Below are 23,884 nucleotides of genomic sequence, written 5' to 3'. Positions count from 1 at the left end.
TTCTATTGTTCCTTTATGTTTCGCTGCATTGATGATGATATTGTTCTTTTTATATAATTGCATATGTTGCTGAATAATGTTTTAAATTTGAATAATGGTATGATGTTGTGGGGTATGCAATTATCTAAAGCAAAGAACAATAAATCCCTAAGAAAATTTAACATGGTACCAGAGTTGGGCTGAAGAAAAGTCATTAAGATCACCCCTATGTAGACACCATTGATGGAAGCAAGAGAATATGAAGGAGACCTAAAAGAAGGCTAGGGTTTGAAGGAAACCCAATGCAATTTGGTTATTAGGGTTTGATGGATATTATGAGGTTAGAGTTTGGAAGAAACCTTGGATTATGAAAAAGATTTGAGATATGCAATTTAGAATCCCTAGCATGATCAACATGAAGATGTTCAAGTACTTGTGACAGGTTTGATATAACACTAAATGGGATAGTATCATAGGCTTGGTTGCTGATGAAATTGGTTGAAATATAATGAAGGCAACAATGCTATATGGACAATGGACAATCATGACTCTTGAAGGTTGGTTCAAGAGGGAGATGATCACCTCTAATTGATGATAAGTACTTTTTCAATTTATGTTACTCCTTTATGTCTTTACTCTCTTTTGTATTTATTGATTTGATCATTGATTATACTTTCTGAATGTATATGTGAGTTTTTGGAGGCTTCTAAACTTCCGATGAGATGTAATAAGTGGATCCTTCTTAAGGATCATCTGAGGTGCAGGAAAAGGTGGCTAGTGCAGGAAGAGAAGAGGTAATGACAAGTAAGTGATACAAAGTGCAAAGGTATCTGAATGTTATAAGTTATTTATAGTATATTGTTTTAGGTGTAATATTGGATGGCAAGGTAATCCCTAAGGTATGATGAGAATGTCACCTTCGTGAATGACTCATATATGCATATGAGAGTAAGTTTGGTTTATGGTACATGTGATATATATTGGTGCTATTGATATTTGACAAGTATCTTACATTTTAGACGTGATGGATTTACTGATCCCATAAAGAAGGCTAGCACATTGGTTCTTATATATGGTAGCTTGATACTATTAATAATGCTTGTAACAAGCATGGCAATCTTGATGATAAAAGTGTAACAATAAGATTATTGCTCAGGATCTCCTTGTTGAACTTGGCTTAGTAATTTTTGACAATATGGTAAAATTGAATGTCTTGAATTAATGATTGAATAAATGTAAAAGAAATAATGTAGTGATTATGATCCTTGAAGTATGATGATAGCTTGTTTGCTGCCCTAATCATATGACTCTAACCCTTGATGAATGTTTGATGTCATGTTCATATGTGGTGATGAAGTAGCTGATGCTAACATGTTACGACTATGATGTATAGATGTTTAAGAATCTGATATATCTAATAGTTTTGCTGATGCATGACAATATTATGATAGACAAGTTGATGTCTTGAATAATGATGATTGGAGTGGCTTCTTATTAAGAGGGAGAGACACTCCATAAGATCCTTACACTTGTTATCATTTGCATTAAATGTATAAAAGATTCTTTGTTATTGAAGTTAGATTTTTGGACATGAATAGACAAATATCTGATGTTGTTAGTCTGCAACAAGTTCTGGACTGAGAAGAGGTTTCTTCTAGTAAAAGCCCCACCACATAGAAGAAGGCTTAAGAGTGTGGTTATAGGCCTCCCAACCATAGTGAAGAAGGCCTATAGGTGTGGTTGTGCCTGTGGGACAAAAAATCTAAATCCCTGTGCATAAAACCAGGAGCACACCAAGAGTATGACAGTCCTACAAATATGGAGCAGACAATAGAAAGTCCTATGAGCATAGAAGCTTGAATTTTCGACTGACTACAAAGAATGTGATTGTGTTGACTAAACTTGTGTTTGTAGGGGACCAGAATATGCATAGCAATATGTCATCTTGATTTGATCCTTGAAGCTAGTATATGAAAGTAATTGATAACAATTGCAAGGGTTTGACAGGATTTGGCCTATTGGTTTAATATAGATGGGTAGTATTTGAGTTTTGACACGATGCTTGATAATTCATAGATATTTTTTGGCTTATGGATTGATTGAATTCACATTGATAACAAATTAGGGTTTTGATTTGATCACTGATGATTTGCCTTGATGATGGTGCCATGTGGGCATAATGACTTTCAATAACTAATGCTAGTATTCAATAGTGATTTTGTATTGGCATCATTGGCTATGGCCCATTGGTTAAAGTATAGACAATTGTGATTTAGTATGCAGTAATCTCACAATGAATGGATGAAACTCATATGACTTATCCTTGATGTATAATGACAAAATTAATTCATATTATTTATTTGTTGACATGACAACAAATAAAGTCATAACTTGGTATTTGGATGTGAGCTCTTCTTGACACTTGGTCCTAAGAGTTTGTCACAGTGATATTGGCAAAATTTTTTATGACTTTGATATTGGTTTTTGATCTAACATCTAAGGCTTGATAAGCTGACTTAGTTGATTTGATTGCACATTATTGATTTGTGTAAGGCTGAGCATATTGGTTTGGTTTAGTGTTATGTTTGCAGAAAACATTGTATGAAGCAAGCTCCCCAAGCCTAGTATATTTGCATTGACAGTTACCTAGTGAAGCCAAGAAGATGTGCCAATCCAAACCTCTACTTCAACAATGGTCGAAGGTATGACTTTGATTTTGGTTTTATATGCTGATGGTCTATTCTTGACAGGTAATGAGCCTTTGATGATCAAAGTAAGAGGGAGTTGGCCTTTGAAGTTCGAAATGATGGATCATGGAATGATGAATTACTTTCTAAAGTTTGGAAAATAAAGTCTATATCGTGAAGTTATTGAAGAGATTTTATGCAAATCATTGGACACTTCGATTGAATTTCGAAAAGTTATGTAGAGATATTGTTGAACTTGACTTGGCAACGGATAGTTGATTGAAGCATTGATGTTCCATGTGAACACTCATCGGTATATATATGTTTTGTATAGAATATGAGTCAATTCATGATTGAGCCACTTCATACACATTGGGTTACGGCCAAGCACATTTCGAGATATTTGCATTGGATGTTCAATTTTTGGTCTGAGATATTCTTCCTATGATATGTGACTGCACAGATGTACTGATGCTGTTTGGGATCATTATTAAGAAGATGAGCACATCTGGGTGTTGCTTTAGTATGAGATCTCCCATGATAATTTAGATGAGCAAGAAATAGAAGTCTATAGCTTTAAGCACGACCGAGTTTGGATACGATGTTGCTAGCATGGCTAGCTATGATGCAAGTTGAAGAAACTCTTTGGAAAGCTATTTTGAACAGGTTCTGGATGTGACAGTGATACACTGCGATAATAAAGAATGGGATTCGATTGGAAGAAAATCCCGTATATAGCTAGGACTGAGATATCTTCATTGAGACAATGTTGCTGTACGAAACAAGGTTACGCTTGTGGTTGTGTTAGGAAGACAAAACTGATTGCTTAGAATACCTGCAGAAACACTCAAAATATGTAATAAATATTTTTTATTAGATGAACACTTGATGGATGATTTACATTCCCTTGGACAATATGCCTAAATAGGCATTGACTGGTTGTGAGGTTAAATGGTCATGCCTTTTGACAATGACTTTTCATTCATTAATAATATTTAAATTTGTTTAAATAAATAAATAATATAATTTAAAAATATTTATTATATATATTTATACATATTATTATTAAATTATTTATTCATAACGTTGCCCCTCCCTTAAAAATTGCTTTGTCCTCAAAGCCAGGAGGTAACGTGGGGTATTGTTGTTGAAACTTCTCTTTTTTCCATGAGGAATCTTCTTTTGGGAGCTTTTAACACTTGATTAGGTATTCTCTAATAGTTTTGGAATGTAATACCTTTTCTCGGTTTGCGAGGATGCCTTTGGGTTCTAGGACGATTCTTCCTTCTTCATCGACTTCAGGTATCTCGGTTTGAACTGATTGATTTTGACCCAACACTTTTTTGAGACAGGAAACATGGAATACGTTGTGGACTCGACAATTATTTGGTAGTTTCAATCAATAAGCAACTTCATTGATCTTCTTGATTATTTAGAAAGGCCCATAGAATTTTGGAACCAACTTGTTCTTCCCCTATTGTTTTAAGGATAATTGCTTGTAGGGATGTAGTTTTACGAAGACCTAGTCACCTTCTTCGAATTCTCTTTCTAAACGGTGTTGGTCAACTTGTTGTTTCCTTTGATTGCTAGTGGTGGCTAAGTTTTCTTTTAATATTTGAAATTTGAATAATCCTTTGACTTTCTTCCAAAGGATCTTTAACTGCTTGAACGCCATTTATTGCAAAATCCTTCCATTTTGGGTGTTCATAACCATACAAGGCTTGGAATCGGGTCATTTTAGTTGAGGCATGATAGGTGGTATTGTACCAATATTCTACTAGGTGCAACCATTGTGACCATTTGCTTTGATTATTAGATATGAAGCATTGTAGATATGTTGCTAAACATTTACCATCTCTGTTTGATCATCTGTTTACGGATGATAGGATGAACTCATATTAAGGGTTATTCCAACCTGATTGAAAAAATCCTTCCAGAAATTTCCCTTAAATCTTACATCTCTATCATTAACAATGACTTTAGGTAGACCATGTAGCTTGTAGATGTTTTTACAAAAGACTTGCAATTTGCTTTTTTTGAGTCTGTTTTCTTGACTGCTAAGAAATGTTCATATTTAGTGAGTCTATCTACTACAACAAATATCTCGCCCTTACTATCAATACCAGGTAAACCATCGATGAAATCCATTGAAATTTCCTCCCACTTCTGATTTGGAATATGTAAGGGGTGTAACAACTTAGGATTTGAGATGTTTTCACTTTTACTTCTCTGACAAATGTCACACTCGACGATGTATTTTTGAATTTCCTTACTCATTCCTTTCCAGTGGAATGATTAGCGTGTGTTGTAGTATGTCTTGAAGAACCCAACATGCCCAGTTGCAGGGGAATTGTGTGATTCTTTTAGAGCCTTTATTTTAAATTTGGATGAAGGACTTAGATAAATTCTACCCTTATCCAATGATATGTCATTTTTCCATTCAAAATTGGGATGTTGACTGATGTTTTTGATTATTGAACAAGAGTCTGGATCCTTGGCATATTCATTCCGAATCTTGTCCAACCAATCAAGAACTACTACCAATGCGGAGCACATTGTGGGGTCTTCATCTTTTCGTGAGAGAGCATCAACAACAACATTATCTTTTCCCTTTTTTTGTAAAAATTCCATGTCAAATGTGGCCAGTTTCTCTATCGACTTTTGTTATTAAGTTCTTTTTTTTGTAACAGGAACTGAAGATTTTTGTGATTCGTGCGAATTGAGAACTTGCTTCCTAATAGGTATTGACGCCACTTGCTTAATGCATGAATAATGGCCAACATCTCCTTGTGGTAGGTAGACTTCAAGCATTCCCTTTTATTAAGATTTCAACTGCCACAAATCCCAAATCCTGAAGCGTCACATTCTACCACAAAAGGTTTAGAGAAATATGGGTTGCTAGTACCGGGGTAGATGACATTATCTCTTTTAATGATTCAAAGCATTCGTCTGCCTTATTGTCCCATTGAAAGGAATTTTTCTTTAGTAAATTTGTTAGAGGAGTAGTCACATGTGCGTAATTTTTTATGAACCTTCTGTAGTATCCGATCAATCCAAGGAATCCTCTGAGTTTTGATACATTCTTTGGCTTGGGCCACTCTTTGATTGCTTTAATCTTGCTGGGATCTACTCTGACTCCTTCCTTGGATATGATGTGCCCGAGGTACTCGACTTCCTTTTTGCCAAAGGTGCACTTTGAAAATTTGGCATAGAATTGATTCTTCTCTAATATAGATAGTACTTCTTCTAAATGCTTGAGGTGCTCCTTCCAGGTCTTGCTATAGATGAGGATATCGTCAAAGAAGACTAATACAAATTTTCGCAATTGTGGATGAAAGAGTTCGTTCATGGTTGCTTGGAATGTGGCTGGTGCATTCGTTAATCTGAATGGCATCACCTTAAACTCATAATGTCCTTCATGTGTCCTAAACACGATCTTCTCAATATCCTCTAACCTTACCCGTATTTGATAATAACCTGATCTCAAGTCTAACTTTGAGAAGTATTCTACGCCATGAAGTTTGTTTAGCAGTTCATCTATAAACAGAATGGGGAACTTGTTTTTAATGGTTATCTTGTTTAATCCTCGATAATCTATACACAATATGAAGGATCCGTCCTTTTTTCGGACTAATACTATTGGGGCTGCATAGGGACTTCTGCTTTTTGTAACGACTCCACACCTTAGCAGATCTTGGATTAACCTTTTTATCTCTGTTCCTCGATGATGAGGATAGTGATACGGTTTGACATTCACGGGCATCACATCTAGTTTTACTTCAATGATATTTTCTATCTTCCTTTTTGAAGGTAATGTCATATGCAACTCCTGAAATACCTTGTTTATTTCTGGATCTAGTTTGTAACCTTAGGTTGTTGCTAAGTTCCCTCTTCAGATAACAATTATAATTGTTGACATTGTGCGATGAGTACTAGGGCTCGCTTCCGAATAAGCTTCTTCATTTGTTGTGTGGAGACGATTTGAGTAGGAGGAGCTTGAAAACCAAACAATTTGTATTTCGCCTCTGGTGATTTGCGGAATATGTTCCTAGGGCTTGTAACTATTGTATTCCCAAGACAACATCCACACCTCCCAATGGTACTGTGTAAAAACTAGATTCCATTTCGTAATCGCTTAATTGCAATTTGGCTTTGTGACATTTCTCTACTCCATCTATTTTCTTACCATCTTCCACCATAACCTTTATGTCTGTAGATGGATAAACAAATAGGTTTAATCTTTTTTCTGTTTTGACATCGATGAAATTGTGGGTGCTTCCTGTGTCTATTAGTACAATAATATTTTCCTTCTTAATATGACATTTAATTTTTAGGGTTTTTGGTTGTGTTATTACCGTGATTGCGGCTAGGAGATTCTTGGCATGTTTTCTTCTTCTGGCTCTATGTTTGGAGCATCATTTTCTTTGTTACTATCTTTGTCTGAGGCACCACTCGAGGTGTCCTATTCTTGTTCTGCTTCACAATTGTAGAGTTTTTGCGTGTTGCATTTGTGACCTGGTGAATATTTGTTCCCACACTTTCAACATTTACCATCTTTTTTCTTTTCGGTGCTTGAATATTGGTTCCTTTCTTCTCGTAAATGAGGCAGAAGGCTTATCCAAAGAATTTTTGCTTGATTTTCCCTTTGAGTAATTGCTTGATTTTTTGGAAATGGTATATGACTTATTGAATTTATGCTTTTGTTCAATAATCTTTGTTGCGTGTTTGGCTTCTTCAATAGTTTTGGTCTTCTACAATTTCAATTCGGCTCAAATATAATCTTTAAGACCACATCTATACATTTCAAGTAGTTGTTCATCAATGAATCTTTATTGCCTTGTAGCTTATACTCCCCATTCATGGGTGTATCTGCTTACAGACCCTTTTTGCTTGAGATGAACAAATTTTTTGTAGACATCATCTTCTTCTTCATCATAAAATTTTTTAGCAAAGCATTTACAAAGTTCTTCCAAAGAAACGAGCAAGCTTCACATTTGCTGGACCACCATAGGAACCAATCATATGCCTCAACGTCCAAATTGTTGGATGCGGTCATGATTTTCTCTCATTCACCTATTGGCGGGTTTGATTAAAAAATGGCTTCCATTTTATTAACCCACAGAATAGCATCTTTATGGCCTCTGCCATTGTATTTTGGGAGTTCCTTCATAATTCATTGATAGTCTTTTTTTGGGAATTTTGTATAGTATTGACTTCCTGAGAGGTGTATTTGTGGAATTTCATGATTTGGGAAATCTTTGCTTTATGGAGTCTCGAGGCTTTGTGTTGGTTCTTGAGCAATTAAAGGATTAACAAAAAATGAATTAACCCTTCCTATTAACTAGTTCTGCATTCGTTGCAACATTTTCTCAATGTTATCTACTTTTTTTAATATCGTTTAATAATTCCTCTCGAGTTACAGTTATCCTATTTTGACCATCTCCTAGCTCTGCCCGCTTCTTTTCAACATTGTCGAGGTGATGTCGTACTTTATCGAGTTCTTCTTGATATTTTTTTGAATCAGTATCTTCATTATTATTGTTCCGCATTTTGGTTTTGTTTTTCTTTTTGGCGGAACCCACTTTTTTTTGGAAATTATATAATTATAAAACTATATAACATAACTATATAATAAATTTATATATCCAACTATATTGTAAGCTATATATAATATATAACAAGGTTTATAAAGTTCAGTTACGTATTTGAGGGGGACAAAATATTGCAGTGTGTCTCTCTAAGGGATGATTGGTTGAAATGAATAACGACAAGGGACAATACGATGTCGTGGAGGTAGATGGTTGTGACAAGGGCAACAAGGAGTTGTTGGCAGCGATGACTGATCGATTTGGATGCGCAGAGTATGGTAGGGACAATAGACGACAATGGTGTAAGCACAACGACTGAGTTGGAGGGATGTTGGGGGATGATGACACAGAACAAGGAACGAACAATGACTGTGTGTTCGCTGATAGGCAACGAAATTTGAGGACGACGGTCAGGTCAACAAGAAAAGGGTGAACGACAGGGAATCGATGCGAGGGATAACGGTCGAGTGTGGGTGCGAGGGGCAACAAATAGTGCAACACTGTGTACGGAAAACTGCGGTGAACAGTGGCACTGTGGAGCGAATGGAACAAGCAGTGAACAACAATGGAACACAACGAATGGAATGATGATGCAGTGATTTAGATGCAGCGGATACAACGAATGGCTCTGATACCACTGTTGGGAAGACATAACTGATTTCTTGGAATTTCCTTGCATAATTACTCAAGAAATGTAATAAATATTTTTTATTAGATGAATACTTAATGGATGATTTACATTCTCTCGGACGGTATGCCTAAATAGGCATTAACTTGTCACGAGGTTAAATGGTCATGCCTTTTGACGATGGATTTTCATTAATTAATAATATTTAAAATTGTTTAAATAAATAAATAAATAAATAATAATTTATTATATATATATTTATACATATTATTTATTAAATTATTTTATGAATTATTTATTCGTAACAGGTTTCTGCCTCCGTGAGAGGGAGGATGAATAAGGTATCCTTTTTGTGATATATATTTGTTCTAATATAATATTTTATTTGATGTCCTGCATGAACATGACACTGTTGATATTGAGACATTATGATTGAACTCTTCAGCGAGTTGTTTAAGCCGATACCAGAGATGAACACAATGATATATTTCTAATCTTCAAGGAGCAGGACTAATTGAGGACATTGAGCCAACTCTACCCCCTGCCTAAGCTCCTAGGGTGAGGAATTGAGATGTGGGGCTCCTGGGGTTGAGGGATCTCTAGAAAAGAGGGTATCACCCCTATTTGTTATCCATAGGGTTAGAGATGTTATTCCCCTATCTTGGTCTATGCAGAGTATACCCTAGTTGGCATTATATCCACAAGTTGGGCTTGTTGGGAATACCACTCCCTGTCTAACCAACAGGTTGAGAGAGTGCTTGGAGGTGTACAACCCAAGCTGATTATGATGCAAGTGGAAAATTTCGTGGATACCAAAGAAATTAAATTTTGGGGGTCCTTTAGCAAGGGAATATTGGAAATTTCAAGAAAAAATGGACCCTTGGGCCATGGTGGTTAAGTCGAAGTCAAATTTTTGAGTAAATTAGCTCAAAAATAATTTTTTTTGAGCTAATAAAAAATGGTTTTTATGAGAAATTGGGAAATTCCTCAAAAATAAATATTTTCCATAGCAGAGATTACAAAATGATCAAATTTTTATCAACAGCCAAGATTATCTTGATGATGGTCAAGCCAACTAACTATTATTTTCCACTTGGAGGATTTATCTATAAATTAGAAGGCATTTCCTTCTCAAAAGACAAAAAATTTTGTAAAGAAGATTTGAGTCAAGCTCGGTTGTAATACTTTTTGATCAATAAAGCAAAAGACTTTGGGGTTTACTCTTGACGGTGTTCCTCTTTAATTTTCTTATGGTAATATTTTTTGGATCATGTGCTTAACACTCTTCTGAAAGAATTTTACAAATTATTATTTGTTTAGCGATTTATTGGATCAACTATTTACACAAGTATGTTGTATTAGTTGATGGGTGTTAGAGAAACATTTTAATTTGATTTATCTAGCTGGTTTCTCTAGATTTTGAAAGTTATTTTGTTATCTACGCCTCTATTGATATAATAATTTGATTTTAAGAGTGTAGAGACTTCAGGTATTCAAATTTTGGGCGTGAGATGAAGTCTTCGGCTAGGCCAACCCACTCTCAAGTCAAGAAAACTCAAGAGCTCATCTGATTAAATTTCAAGGCTTATCTAACGATTGGTTTTTGCAGAGATCTTGGCCATTACTCACCGATTTAAATTATTTCGCTTATCTATTTTTATCCATAGTGCATTTAACGGATGAATCTGCTTATAAGAGCCATTTAATCATTGTGGATTTTGTAAATAATTTTTTTTGTAATTTTTTTCTCGAACCCTTGTACACTATCTTTTTTTTTGAAATTTGTATATAATTTGGGGTTTCTAACGTGGATATATTGCAGATCTGAAGTGGAGGGATAAGGGTTTGCTCACTAAATTTTTTTATAGGTGTTTTGGCCCATCGATCTTGGAAAAAAGACTGATTTTTAGAAGGCCAAACCCTCTCCTGACCTAGTGGCTAGGGTTTGAGGGCAATTTCATCCATCTAAGGCAGCATGGATTTGAGTCACTTGTTAGAGCCTCCCAATGCTGAGATCTAGCGTTTCGTTGCTCTCAATTTTGAATGATTTGCATCCAAAGGCAGCCGCAGCCCTTGGGGCCATCCTTCTTGAGTGCCGCAAGCCCTTTTGGGCTCTAACAATCCTAATTGCAGCTTCTAAAATTGGCACATATCTTGGATGCAGACCCTAAATGCATCTTCAATTCATCAATATTTGGTTATCTATACTGATTTCTCTGTTTTGTAGGCATAAGAGAATTTATTTAAGGGCTTGGTATTGAATATTTGCCATAGTAATCTCTGATCTGTTGCTTATTAGACTGACCCTTGTTGCAGGCTTTTGTACCTTTCTGGGAAGGGTTTTGTTTTCTTTTCTGTGTTTGGGGACTCACTCTTTCAATTTACCAACCGTCTAGGCCTAGCTGCAAGGCTAGAGGCCTTCCTAGGCTTGGCCGCAAGCTCTTCTAAAGTCTGATCCTCTCTATATATCAATTCTGGGCTAATAGATTTGTGTTTGAAGATATAGCTTTGCCTTGTAGAGGAGTTACAACACTTGTTGACGCCTTGACAGTGACTGATTCTGAGTCTTTGCTTTGGTATATTTGTCACATAAGGAAGGTTATAAGGTCCTAAAGCCTTAGCCCCTCTCCTTTTCGTAATCTTATTACTAACTGTCAAATTAAATCAGATCTGAAGCACACTATAGCAGACCCTAATCACAGAGACAAATCATAATATCAAGACCCAAAAAACACCTAAGAACATCATCTAATAATCACAATAATGTTGACAAGTGTTGGGCTCTCATTACTTGCCATTTTGGTGACTGAATTGTGGTTATACCGTTATTAGAGGACTGATACCTTTATTGCAGACGTCTGATGGTACTCTACAGTGGTATATTTACATTGAATTTGGTTCTTGTGCATTAACTTTTTTGTTTCTTGCATGTTGGTGGCTAATTGTGCATAATTTGAATAATTTGAGGGCTAATTTCATTACTAAGGACTTATATATACTTGACAGTGGTTACAGTGGGCTTATCTTGTCTTGACAGTGGTATATTGAAAGTCTAATACATTGTTTCAGTATCAAAATTGTTCCTTGTTTTTTTTGCAGCAATATTATCACTGCAGTTCTGTGAACCATTTGAGTAAGGAGATAGACTTAGGCAGAGAGCCTTTCTCACTGTCATCAACTTGCTGAAGGACCAGAGAATTTGAGATTAGATCCTTTAAGAGCATATGAAGTTAGCATAAGTGGTTCTGCTTCTCCTTTTGAGGAGATTATTTTTGTAAAGCTATCATCTTCATTGTAAATTCGTAGACAGAAGAGCCTCTCAATCTGTCATTGATCTATTCTAGGAATTCTTGTAGCCTTGTGTTCTAAATTTAATATCTCACTAAAATTTGGTTACAAGTGGTTATATTTCTCACATTGAAGCATATGAGCATATTGTCATCTCTTTGAAACTACCTAGTTCTGTAGTCATTTGCATTTGCATCTTAGGACTAAGTCTACATTCCTAAAATTTACTTTCAAGCCTAAGCTTGGTTGAAAGAAATTTATGACCACTTTTCTTTGTAGCTTGCGAAGGATAGACCCTCTTTAGTGTTTAACATGGTGACCTTGTTGTCGTCAGAGCCACAGTCTCTAGAGCGCCAAAGGCATTGGGTGGTTGGAATGTTGAAATTTGGTACCGGAGGACAGGTGGTTCCCTAAGGCTTTGATCTTTGGCTTAGGGAAAAGTGTCCAAAAGAATTTAATTTTTCTCCTAAAGTAACTTTATAATTTTTATAAAGTTAAATCTAATTTGAAAGTGACTTTAAGTGATAAAGTTACTAAGTCTAATTTTAAAGTGACTTTATAAAGTCAATGAAAAATTAGAAAGGAAAAGTGACTTTGGAAATAAATGACTAAGTGGGTCTTTATTAAAGTGGGGTGAATTAAAAAATAGAAAGTGAGATTTAAATGAGCATTTAATCTCAGCCATTGATCTAAATCTATTTCAGCCATTGGATTTAGGGATCACCCAAAAGTCATTTAGGGTTGGGTTAAGGGAGGAAAAGGAGGAAAAGATCATTCATTCTTTCATGAGCAGATTGGGAGAAGGAGAGCAAGAGAGCAAAGGAGATTTCTGGACAAGGAGGAGAAAGAGGCAGCAGTTTGGCACACATACCAAGGCAGCACTTCAGCAAATCCGTACAGCTCAAAGAACAAGCAGAAAAAGGCAGATTTAGTGAGCAAAACAGTGAAAAAATTGATTTTCAGCACGAATATCGAGGAGGCGATTTTCTGCACGAATTTCGAGGTATGTCCGTACAAGTCCGTACGGCCGTCCGTACAGTCCGTATGGTCCGTACAGCTCGTGCAGCCATTTTTCCAGATTGTCTGTTAGCTGAAAAACAGATAAGTTTGCTCGCTGGAAAAATTTCTGTTTTGCTGATTTTTTGCTGAAAAATTTTCTCTCTGTAAAAGGCATTTTCCAGAAATAAAGAAGAGCTCTCAAACTGGTTTTCCCCAAGAGTTGTAGGGGGTTTTTCCAGGGTCAAGTTGACAAAAAATCACTGAGTTTAAATGTGTTTTAATGGCTGTTTTTAATTGCTGATTTTTATTTCTGCAATTTCCAGCATTCTGAAAAATTTCCAGAATTTGTGTTTTCAGCAATATTTATTTTTTCAGTCTGTTAAATGTATGGTTATGGGAATGGGCATTTAACTACATGGGAGAAATAAGGTGAAACTGAAAACCGGGGTGGGAAACAGAAAATTTTACATGGTATCGGAGCTTGAGTGCTGAAAGGCAGTTTGGGACAGCAAAAGGAAAAAAAATACAGCTGCTGATTTTTTCACTCAGAAAATTCCAGCAAGCTGATTTTTCATAAACAGCAGTTTTATCTTTACTACAACAGTGCTATTTTTCAGTTTTAGGACAACAAGATGTCATTGGGATTGAGGGTGGAGGATAGGTTGGATGGGCATACAAATTACAGCGTTTGGAAGGAGAGAATGCAGAGTATCTTTGAGGAGGCAGAAGTCTGGGATATCATGGTGCATACAACACAGCACCCTGTTGTTGTGCCTACTGATGCAACTCAGTTGACAGCTTATAATAAAAAGAACAACAAGGGTAAGAGGTTGATTCTAGACGGAATCAAAGACCATTGCATTCCTCATGTGAGAGGAAAGAGCAATGCCCATGAGATGTGGACAACATTGTCCAATCTCTACCAGAGTACCAATGAGAACCGGAAGATGGTCCTGAAGGAGAAACTGAAGAACATTAAGATGGGGAATGATAGTGCAGCTGGATATCTCACAAAGATTACCAATGTGAGAGATGAGTTGGCAGCGATTGGAGAGACCATTCCATCCACTGAGTTGGTGCGTATTGCAGTGAATGGCCTCCCCCGTTCATGGTTGAACTTTGCTGATGGGGTTTGTGCACGTGAGACCCTTCCCACATGGGAGAGGTTTTGGGATGATTGCATTCAGGCAGAGATCAGGAAAGGACAGCTTGGGGCAGCCAAGCCAGTTGAGCAGGATGAGGACGTAGCACTGGTGGCAGGAGGCAAGAAAGGCAAAGGGAAGAAGCAGGCTTCCACAAGCGGTGGTGGAGGCAAAGGCAAAGGTAAAGGTAAACAGGGTAACTCACAGAAGGACTATTCCAAAGTGAAGTGTTGGAATTGTCAGAAGATGGGACACTATGCAGTTGTGTGTCCGGAGAAGAAGAAGAAGAAGGGGAAGAACCAGGATGTGGCAGCTTCAGCTGTGATTGAGGACTTTGCAGGTCGTTTTGACCGGGAGTTTGCGTTCATTACATGTGAGTCCTCTAGTGCAAGATCACCTGCCACACAGGTTCAGAGGGAGCATGCTTTTCCCTCGATTAGCGGAGCATCTACAGGTATCTGGTATGTGGATAGTGGGGCTTCACGCCACATGACAGGAGTCCGGGAGTACTTCTCAGAGCTTTCAGAGAGTGGCACTGATATTGAGGTAGTACTCGGTGATGACAGAGTTGTTAGAGCAGTCGGGGTGGGTACACTGACATTTCAGAGGGAGTCCAGACCTCCCTTGAAAGTGTCAGATGTTCTTTATGTGCCAGGGATGAGGAAGAACCTCATATCCGTCTCAACTTTGGAGGACAGAGGATATGAGGTACTGTTCAGGGGAGGACAGGTGTTGATGTATCCCAGGGGCACTCCAGCTGATTCAACTAGAGTGATAGGTGTACGCCATGCAAAGGTGTACAAGTTTGCATTCCAGCCCCTTTTGGCATTGAGCAGTAGTACCGACAGCAGAGCTAGCAATTCTGAGCTGTGTGAGATTTGGCACCGCAGGATGGGGCACATGTCTCATGGAGCCTTGAGGACATTGCGGGAGATCACTACAGGTGTGCCAGATTTCAGTACTGATCACTATGATACTTGCAGAGGTTGTGCGATGGGCAAGTTTGCCAAATCCCCTTTTCCCAGCAGTGACAGCAGAGCGACTGGGATACTTGATTTGATTCATTCTGATGTGAGCGGTTGGATGTCTCATGTTTCCTTGAGTGGATATGAGTACTATGTTTTATTCATTGATGATCACTCCAGGAGGACCTGGATTTATTTCTTGAAGACCAAGAGTGAGGTCTTCAAGCGGTTTCAGGAGTTCAGAGCTCTTGTGGAGACACAGACAGGTCGGAAGATCAAGTCCCTGAGGTCGGACAATGGAGGAGAGTACACCCTTGGAGAGTTTGTTGACTATTGTGCGGAGGCAGGCATTAGGAGGGAGTTCACTGTTCCTTACAACCCCCAGCAGAACGGGGTTGCAGAGAGGAAGAACAGATCCATCATAGGGGCTGCTAAAGCCATGTTACATGATCAGGGGTTGCCATTGTTCTTGTGGGCAGAGGCCTGCAACACAGCTGTTTACTTGCAGAACAGGAGTCCGCATCGTGCCTTGGGGCACATGACTCCGGAGGAGGCTTTCTCTGGGAAGAAGCCTGATCTTGGTCATCTTCATATCTTTGGATGCATTACATACTCCTATATACCCAAGGAGAAGAGGACCAAACTAGAGCCCACCGCAGAGAAGGGTATCTTTGTGGGCTACAGTGAGACCTCAAAGGCCTTTCGGATTTACATTCCTGCACAGAGGAGAGTTGTTGTCAGACGGGATGTGAAGTTCGAGGAGGACAGGGCCTTTAGGAGGTCACGGGAGTTAGAGTATCTGGATCAGCCAGACCCTCAGCAGCAGTTGAGTCAGTCGCAGGGATCCAGTGGGCAGGGATCAGGAGGATCCGGAGGTACATCTATGAGGATGTCAGGTCCATCAGTGAGCAGTGGCTCGCCGAGCCAGAGGGGTGGTGCTCCGGGCAGCATGCAGAGCAGTTCACAGAGCAGTTCACTAGGGAGTCCACTGATGGACAGTTCACACAGTACCTCAGCTTCTACAGGTTCAGGTGCAGGCAGGAGGACAGCAGACAGACAGTCAGGAGTTCAGGCTACTGATGGTGATGAGGAGGAGGAGTTTCATTCTCCTATGGGAGAAGCATGCTTAGGGAAGAGGAAGCCCAAGTGGCTTCAGGACACCTTGAGAGATGCCACATCTGTTGCTGAGCCGAAGAGGCCGGTCAGAGAGAGTAGACCACCTGAGAGGTTTTGTAGTTATATGGCGATGGTTACCAGCATCCTTGACTCTGAGCCTTCTAGCTATGAGGAGGCAGCTAGCCAACAGGTCTGGAGAGAGGCCATGCAGGAGGAGTATTCTTCTATCATGAAGAATGATGTTTGGGAGGTGGTGCCGAGGCCTGAGGGCAAATCCGTGGTTACTTCCAGATGGCTTTACAAGGTAAAGCATGCTGCAGATGGCAGCATTGAGAAATTCAAAGCGAGGTTTGTGGCTAGAGGGTTCTCCCAGGTAGAGGGAGTTGATTATGAGGAGACCTTCGCTCCCGTGGCTCGATATACTTCGATCCGCTCCATTATATCGATAGCAGCAGAGATGGGTTGGAAGATCCACCAGATGGATGTGAAGACCGCATTTCTCAATGGCTTCATACAGGAGGAGGTGTACATTGAGCAGCCACAGGGCTTTGAGGTGCATGGGAAGGAGTCCCATGTGTGTAGATTGAAGAAGGCCCTTTATGGCCTGAAGCAAGCTCCCAGAGCTTGGTACTCCAGGATAGATGCATACTTGCAGGGGATGGGTTTCACAAAGAGTGAGGCAGATCCGAACCTTTACTTTATTGTGATTGGTGAGGAGCCTCTCATTCTGGTGCTGTATGTGGATGACTTGATCATTACAGGTGCAGAGAGACTCATAGAGCACTGCAAGAGAGATCTTGCGGCGGAGTTTGAGATGAAGGACATCGGGTTGATGCATTACTTTTTGGGTTTGGAGGTGTGGCAGGAGGAGGGGCATTTCTTCCTGGGGCAGGGGAAGTATATTGTGGACATCCTTAGCAGATTCCACATGGAGGATTGTAGACCCATGTCGACACCGATGATCACCAACTGGAAGAAGCTTCATGCTTCGGATTCCGAGTTGGTGGATCCCACATTGTACAGGCAGCTGATTGGTTCCTTGATGTATTTGGTCAACACTAGACCAGATATCTGTTTTGCAGTCAACACGATGAGTCAGTTTATGTGTGAGCCTAGGAAGGTTCACTGGGTGGCTGCAAAACACATTTTGCGGTACTTGCAGGGGACAGTGGATTATGGTCTGGACTACAGGTAGGGAGATGGAGTGAGATTGGCAGGATACACTGATTCTGATTGGGCAGGTTGTGCTTCTGATAGGAAGAGCACTTCAGGGTGTTGTTTTGGGTTGGGTTCAGCAGTAGTGTCATGGTTCAGCCGGAAGCAGCAGTCAGTAGCACTGAGTTCAGCGGAAGCAGAGTATATGGCAGCCAGTCTAGCTAGTTGTGAGGCCATCTGGCTTCGCAAGATGTTGTTTGGCTTATTTGGTCAGCCGTTGAGACCTTCAGTGATTTACTGTGATAATCAGAGTTGCATTAAACTCACGGAGAATCCAGTATTTCATGACAGGTCAAAGCATATCGGGATCAGATATCATTTCATCAGAGACTATGTTCAGAAGGGAGCTGTGAAGCTTGAGTATATTTCCACTGATGAACAGGTTGCAGATATTCTTACCAAAGCCTTACCACGGGGCAAGCATGTCTACTTCAGAGACAAGATGGGTGTGGTGAGGAACACCTTCCTCGGTAAGAGGGAGTGTTGAAATTTGGTATCGGAGGACAGGTGGTTCCCTAAGGCTTTGATCTTTGGCCTAGGGAAAAGTGTCCAAAAGAATTTAATTTTTCTCCTAAAGTAACTTTATAATTTTTATAAAGTTAAATCTAATTTGAAAGTGAGTTTAAGTGATAAAGTTACTAAGTCTAATTTTAAAGTGACTTTATAAAGTCAATGAAAAATTAGAAAGGAAAAGTGACTTTGGAAATAAATGACTAAGTGGGTCTTTATTAAAGTGGGGTGAATTAAAAAATAGAAAGTGAGATTTAAATGAGCATTTAATCTCAGCCATTGATCTAAATCTATTTCAGCCATTGGATTTGGGGATCACCCAAAAGTCATTTAGGGTTGGGTTAAGGGAGGAAAAGGAGGAAAAAGATCATTCATTCTTTCATGAGCAGATTGGGAGAAGGAGAGCAAAGGAGATTTCTGGACAAGGAGGAGAAAGAGGCAGCAGTTTGGCACACATACCAAGGCAGCACTTCAGCAAATCCGTACAGCTCAAAGAACAAGCAGAAAAAGGCAGATTTAGTGAGCAAAACAGTGAAAAAATTGATTTTCAGCACGAATATCGAGGAGGCGATTCTCTGCACGAATTTCGAGGTCTGTCCGTACAAGTCCGTACGGCCCGTATAGTCCGTACAATCCGTACATCCGTACGGTCCGTACAGCTCGTACAGCCATTTTCCAGATTGTCTGTTAGCTGAAAAACAGATAAGTTTGCTTGCTGGAAAAATTTCTGTTTTGCTGATTTTTTGCTGAAAAATTTTCTCTCTGTAAAAGGCATTTTCCAGAAATAAAGAAGAGCTTTCAAACTGGTTTTCCCCAAGAGTTGTAGGGGGTTTTTCCAGGGTCAAGTTGGCCAAAAATCACTGAGTTTAAATGTGTTTTAATGGCTGTTTTTAATTGCTGATTTTTATTTCTGCAATTTCCAGCATTCTGAAAAATTTCCAGAATTTGTGTTTTCAACAATATTTATTTTTTCAGTCTGTTAAATGTATGGTTATGGGAATGGGCATTTAACTACATGGGAGAAATAAGGTGAAACTGAAAACCGGGGTGGGAAACAGAAAATTTTACATGGAACAAAAGGGGAGGTATCGTTAATCAAGCGTCTGCTTGCTTCTCGTTGGCTTCCATTGCACAACCTACTTTAGAGACTAGCCTCCAAGCAACTAGGAGGAAGGGCTCATCTAGATTAGGCATCTTAATTAAAATCAACCAAGATTTTGCATTTCACATTAGCTTAGATCTTGCATTCATTCCTTGTTGATCATTGGTGATTGGAATTGTGGGTTAAATCTATAATTTGCAAGTTTATTGTATCTGGAAATATCATCTTTTCTTGCAATTGTCTTTCTTCAAGGTTCATTGCTCATATATCTGATTATCTTGGTCTTTAAATTTTTGTGCTAACTCTTCTAGCAACATTGTTATTATTGTAACTTTAAACATCTATTTACTTGCAAGTATCTAAATTTCCATTGAGCATTGTAAAGGCACCACTGTGTTACATTTATATCTTGTATTTGTCTTATTGATCCTAATTGCATTTATCTTAATATACATTGCTCATAAACTCTCATACTTGATTTAATTAATAATCAAGTTACACTAATAATAATTGTCTTGCCCTTAATCTCCTAGGCTTGTTGTTCCAACAATTTCTCATTCATTGTCATCCTTAGGGACTATTCCCCTTGACTTAGCTAAGAGAGAGTCTAAACAGAGTGAATAGGGATTTAGAGTGACAACCCTTGTTCTTAGCATTGTGCCTTTGGTATACACTTCAGGCGACAAAAAGGGTCATTGTTGGTAAGATTAGTGGGCAATAGGATGGATGAGATATTGTTGAACGACATAGGGTGGTAGATGTTTGCTCCCCTATGCTCTGACTCCTATTGCTCGACATAGGGTGGAAGATGTTTGCTCCCTTATGAGATGACTTGGGGGGAGAGTGTCCCATAGGACCTTCCTCATTGTCATTAGATTCCTCTTCGATGTGGTTTCAGGTTGAGATGTGCTCCCCGATGTTAAACTCTTCGATGTTTTCCGGGTAGTAGCATTGGGTTCCCTGCTGGCAGTGATTCCAAGTGGTAGCAGTGGCTCCCCGATGAATAGAGGGTGCTAGCTTAGGCTCCCCTCCGATGTCAAATTCTTCTTCTTTTAGATTTGAGAATGTTCAACATATGAGCAGACACAATCAAGAGATAAGCAAGGATAAGAAGAGATGCGCAGAGATGAGCAGTGACGAAATTTGATGACGAGATACTTGAGATATGATGTGATTTGAAAATAGGATACTTACAATGATTACATGATGTAGTTGGAATTTCTCCCTAGCTGAGAGGGAGTGTTAATTTGGTAGATCAGTGACGAATTCCAACCATGGGACGAGATTCCTCTTTTCGAGAGGATCGATTTTGACTATTGGGGTGTTCCATTTGGACAAGGGAAAATATATTTTTGAATTGAAGCCCACATGTGCACAAAAGGACAGGTCGACCCAAAAGAGAAATTGGACACCCATGGATGGCTATAAATACAAGTCAAGTGACCCTCATTTCAATATCATCATTGTGATCATTCTTCTTTCTTTGAATTTGGCTTGTACATGTCTGAGGCTGGGTGATGGAGATTGGTTCATACAGGTCTGAGATTGCAGGGTTTTCGGTTTACTGTCGTAGTCATGACACAGGTAGTTTTCGGTCACAACCGTAGACACATAGGCTCTTGCGTGTAGTTGGAGGCTTTCATCCTTGCGCACATCACTTTCTGTGTGTGGTTGGAGGCTAGAGTTTAATTTTTATAGTTGACCACATTTCGTTAGTTGACCGTAGAGTTCAGTAGTTGACTGGAGACAGTTGATTGCAGGCTTCTGAATCAGGGTTTTGATTATTAGCATTGTTGGATTCATCTCATGGATGTTGTTTAGTTGATTTTGCTGGTAAGGATTATGGTTGAAGATATGTACGACCTTTTGCTAAATCATTCAATGACAATCTAATGAGAAGAAGAATTTGAAAGGGTTTTCCCCGTAGTGGGTTTTGCCCTAGTCTCCGACCAATCTTGGTGTCTATGCGTGAATGCTTTTCTTCTATTGTTCCTCTATGTTCCGTTGCATTGATGATGATATTGTTCTTTCTATATAATTGCATATGTTGCTGAATAATGTTGTAAATCTGAATAATGTTATGATGTTGTGGGGTGAATTCAGCATGTAAATGATGTAATGCAATTATTTAAAGCAAAGAAAAATAAATCCATAAGAAAATTTAACTCTTGATGTCGGATTCACAGATCCCCGTTTCGGATCTAGATATCGATATGGATCCACCCAGATCCTTGTAGGATCTGCCATGTAAACAAATCCTTCAAACCTAGAAACGGATCCCATGCTATTGAAATGAATCCTATGTCAACTAACTCTCACATGCCGAATCCCAAGCAAATATCATTAGAGATTTTAGTTTTTTTTAAATGATATTTACCACCTATTTGAAACCGTAAAAAGCAAATATTCTATTTAGATTTTTAGTTAGATCACTTATTAGTAATCTGTAGGCCGTATAGTTGTATAAGCTATTAAGTAGCTATAGGTTGTATAACACATGATAATGGTACTAGGAAATGTTTGACACATCAAAATGTTAATTTTCAATTTCCGATGATGCTAATAAGAAAGCTTTAAGGCAATACATAGATAATAATATATAGTGTACAAAGGAAGATTGTGTCCTCTTACAACACGGTATGATACATAGACAATAGCATGTTCTCAAACTATGTACAATATTCATTTACCACTGTAACTAGATGGGAATTTTTAGATTTTAAGCCAAATGTCAAGGAAGATGACAGGTTGATTAAGATGTAGAGTTGAAATATTCAATTGATGAGCATATAGAGCCATTTTTTGACATGTAGTTAGACCTACTGTACATCATCATATCAATAGAGTGATCATTGATGAGACACTCAATTTTGTATTAACAGTTATCCTTTTTGTATAAAGCATGGTGCATCAAGATTTCAATCTTCAGATTTATGAATTAACTAATGATTTCAGTTCTAATGTTGTCATTCATGAATGGTTTTGATTTTTAACTTTGAATATGTTTTTTAAAATTAAAAAATAATATTAATGCCTTCTGTATACGTGGCGTTTCCCCACCATATCCGGCTACTGGCTTTTCAAAAATCTGGTGGATCTGGTTCCGTATCTGTATCCGAATTCGGATCTGTATCCGTTTCCATTTCCTGGTAACATAGGACCTTTGAAGTTTTGAACATCAGCTTCTGATTCTTCTAATTGCATGTCATCACATTGGTATATTAAACAATATCGATGTTGAAACTAATTTATAAGCATAATCAGATTAACCTTTTGCTGTGCGTCTTGATGCCATCCATCATTCTTGTGATAATTAATCTTATATTATATGCCTATGAAGACAATTGTATCTTATAATTGATACTTTTTCAATTTTATGAATGCCAGTGTTGATCCTAGTGACTTGCAGTAGCTGAATTTAAATGCTTTTCTTCTTATGGATTGACAATATTTTGAATAATCTTATTAATCTTTTGATACAGGTCACTACCAAAGATAATCCATCCAGTAAAACATATGTGTACTGTGTGAATATCCCAGTTGCTGCGGAATTCATAACATTGGCAGTTGCCCCGTTTGAGGTGCTTCCAGATCGTCATAATGGGGTTGTTTCTCATATGTGCATGCCATCAAATCTTTCAAAGCTGCAATGCACAGTGAGCTTCTTCCATACTGTATTCAGGTTTGTACATTGAAATGTATGTTTGATTTTGTACTTCGTACATTTGATAGAGCTTGTTTCCTTTCATTTCAAGAAGAATAATTACTGGCTGTGAATTCCGTTTCTTTTAAGAATTTTGAAGTAAGTTCAGAATATTTCATCTGGTGCAGCTATTATGAGGAGTATCTTGCTGCAACTTTTCCTTTTGGATCATATAAGCAAGTCTTCATTGATTCTGAGACTGCATTATCTTCTACTTGTGTTGGTGCTTCCATGTCCATTTTCAGTTCTCATTTGTTGTATGATGAACGGGTTATTGACCAGGTATCTTAAGATTATATCAAATCATCTGGAAAGGAATGGGGCTTTTAAGTTGGAAGAAAATCTCATCTTTTATTCAGGACATCTAATGTGTTATCTAATTGGCCAATATTTTTTTTCTCCTTTTTTTGGTTGGGGCGGGAGGGGGGGAGGGTGTGAGTGGATTGGGTTGATAAAATGGATGTTTTTTTTGCATATTTGCAGGTCATCAGCACAAGAATTAAACTGGCTTATGCTCTGGCACAGCAATGGTTTGGAATTTATATCACAGCTGAGACAGCTAATGATGGTATACACTTGTTGAATATATATATATATTTCGAACTTTTATTTAAATATCAAAAGAGTCCATTTTTCTTGGAGTTTTTGTGGGGCCTTAGAAATATAGATTATATACTTGTATGCCTCATATGGGTTTTTTTTATCATCGTGTATGATGCACTATGCATGCAGGGTGGCTATTGGATGGTCTTGCTGGCTTTTTAACTGATTGCTTCATAAAGCGTTTTCTTGGCAATAATGAAGCTCGGTATCGCCGCTACAAGGTTAATTATACCTATTCCAAATGTCATAGAACTCAAAATTCCTTTCTCCTTGCTCCTGGCTTCAGCTTTTACTGATTGCAAGCAATACCTTTATATTATATTCTGATTCAATTTTTTCTTGTCAAATCCATGTTCATA

At 38.3% G+C, this 23,884-nt stretch overlaps 1 protein-coding gene across 3 annotated transcripts in view; it reads left to right on the top strand.

The window, feature by feature from the left end:
• TAF2 (TBP-associated factor 2) overlaps positions 1 to 23,884 on the top strand; it is a 317,600-nt gene that overhangs the window by 63,889 nt on the left and 229,827 nt on the right. For all 3 annotated transcript variants that reach the window (XM_089433145.1, XM_089433144.1, XM_089433146.1), the window contains 4 exons: positions 22,702 to 22,901; positions 23,051 to 23,204; positions 23,406 to 23,490; positions 23,655 to 23,746. In XM_089433145.1, coding sequence (XP_089289271.1) covers positions 22,702 to 22,901; positions 23,051 to 23,204; positions 23,406 to 23,490; positions 23,655 to 23,746 — 531 coding nt within the window. The remainder of the gene's footprint in view (positions 1 to 22,701; positions 22,902 to 23,050; positions 23,205 to 23,405; positions 23,491 to 23,654; positions 23,747 to 23,884) is intronic.

Source organism: Pinus tabuliformis, chromosome 5_1 (assembly GCF_031772625.1).
Source record: "Pinus tabuliformis cultivar Carrire ecotype Pingquan chromosome 5_1, CPIR1, whole genome shotgun sequence".
Classification (NCBI taxonomy): Eukaryota; Viridiplantae; Streptophyta; class Pinopsida; order Pinales; family Pinaceae; genus Pinus; species Pinus tabuliformis.
This window is presented reverse-complemented; position numbering and strand designations above follow the sequence as displayed.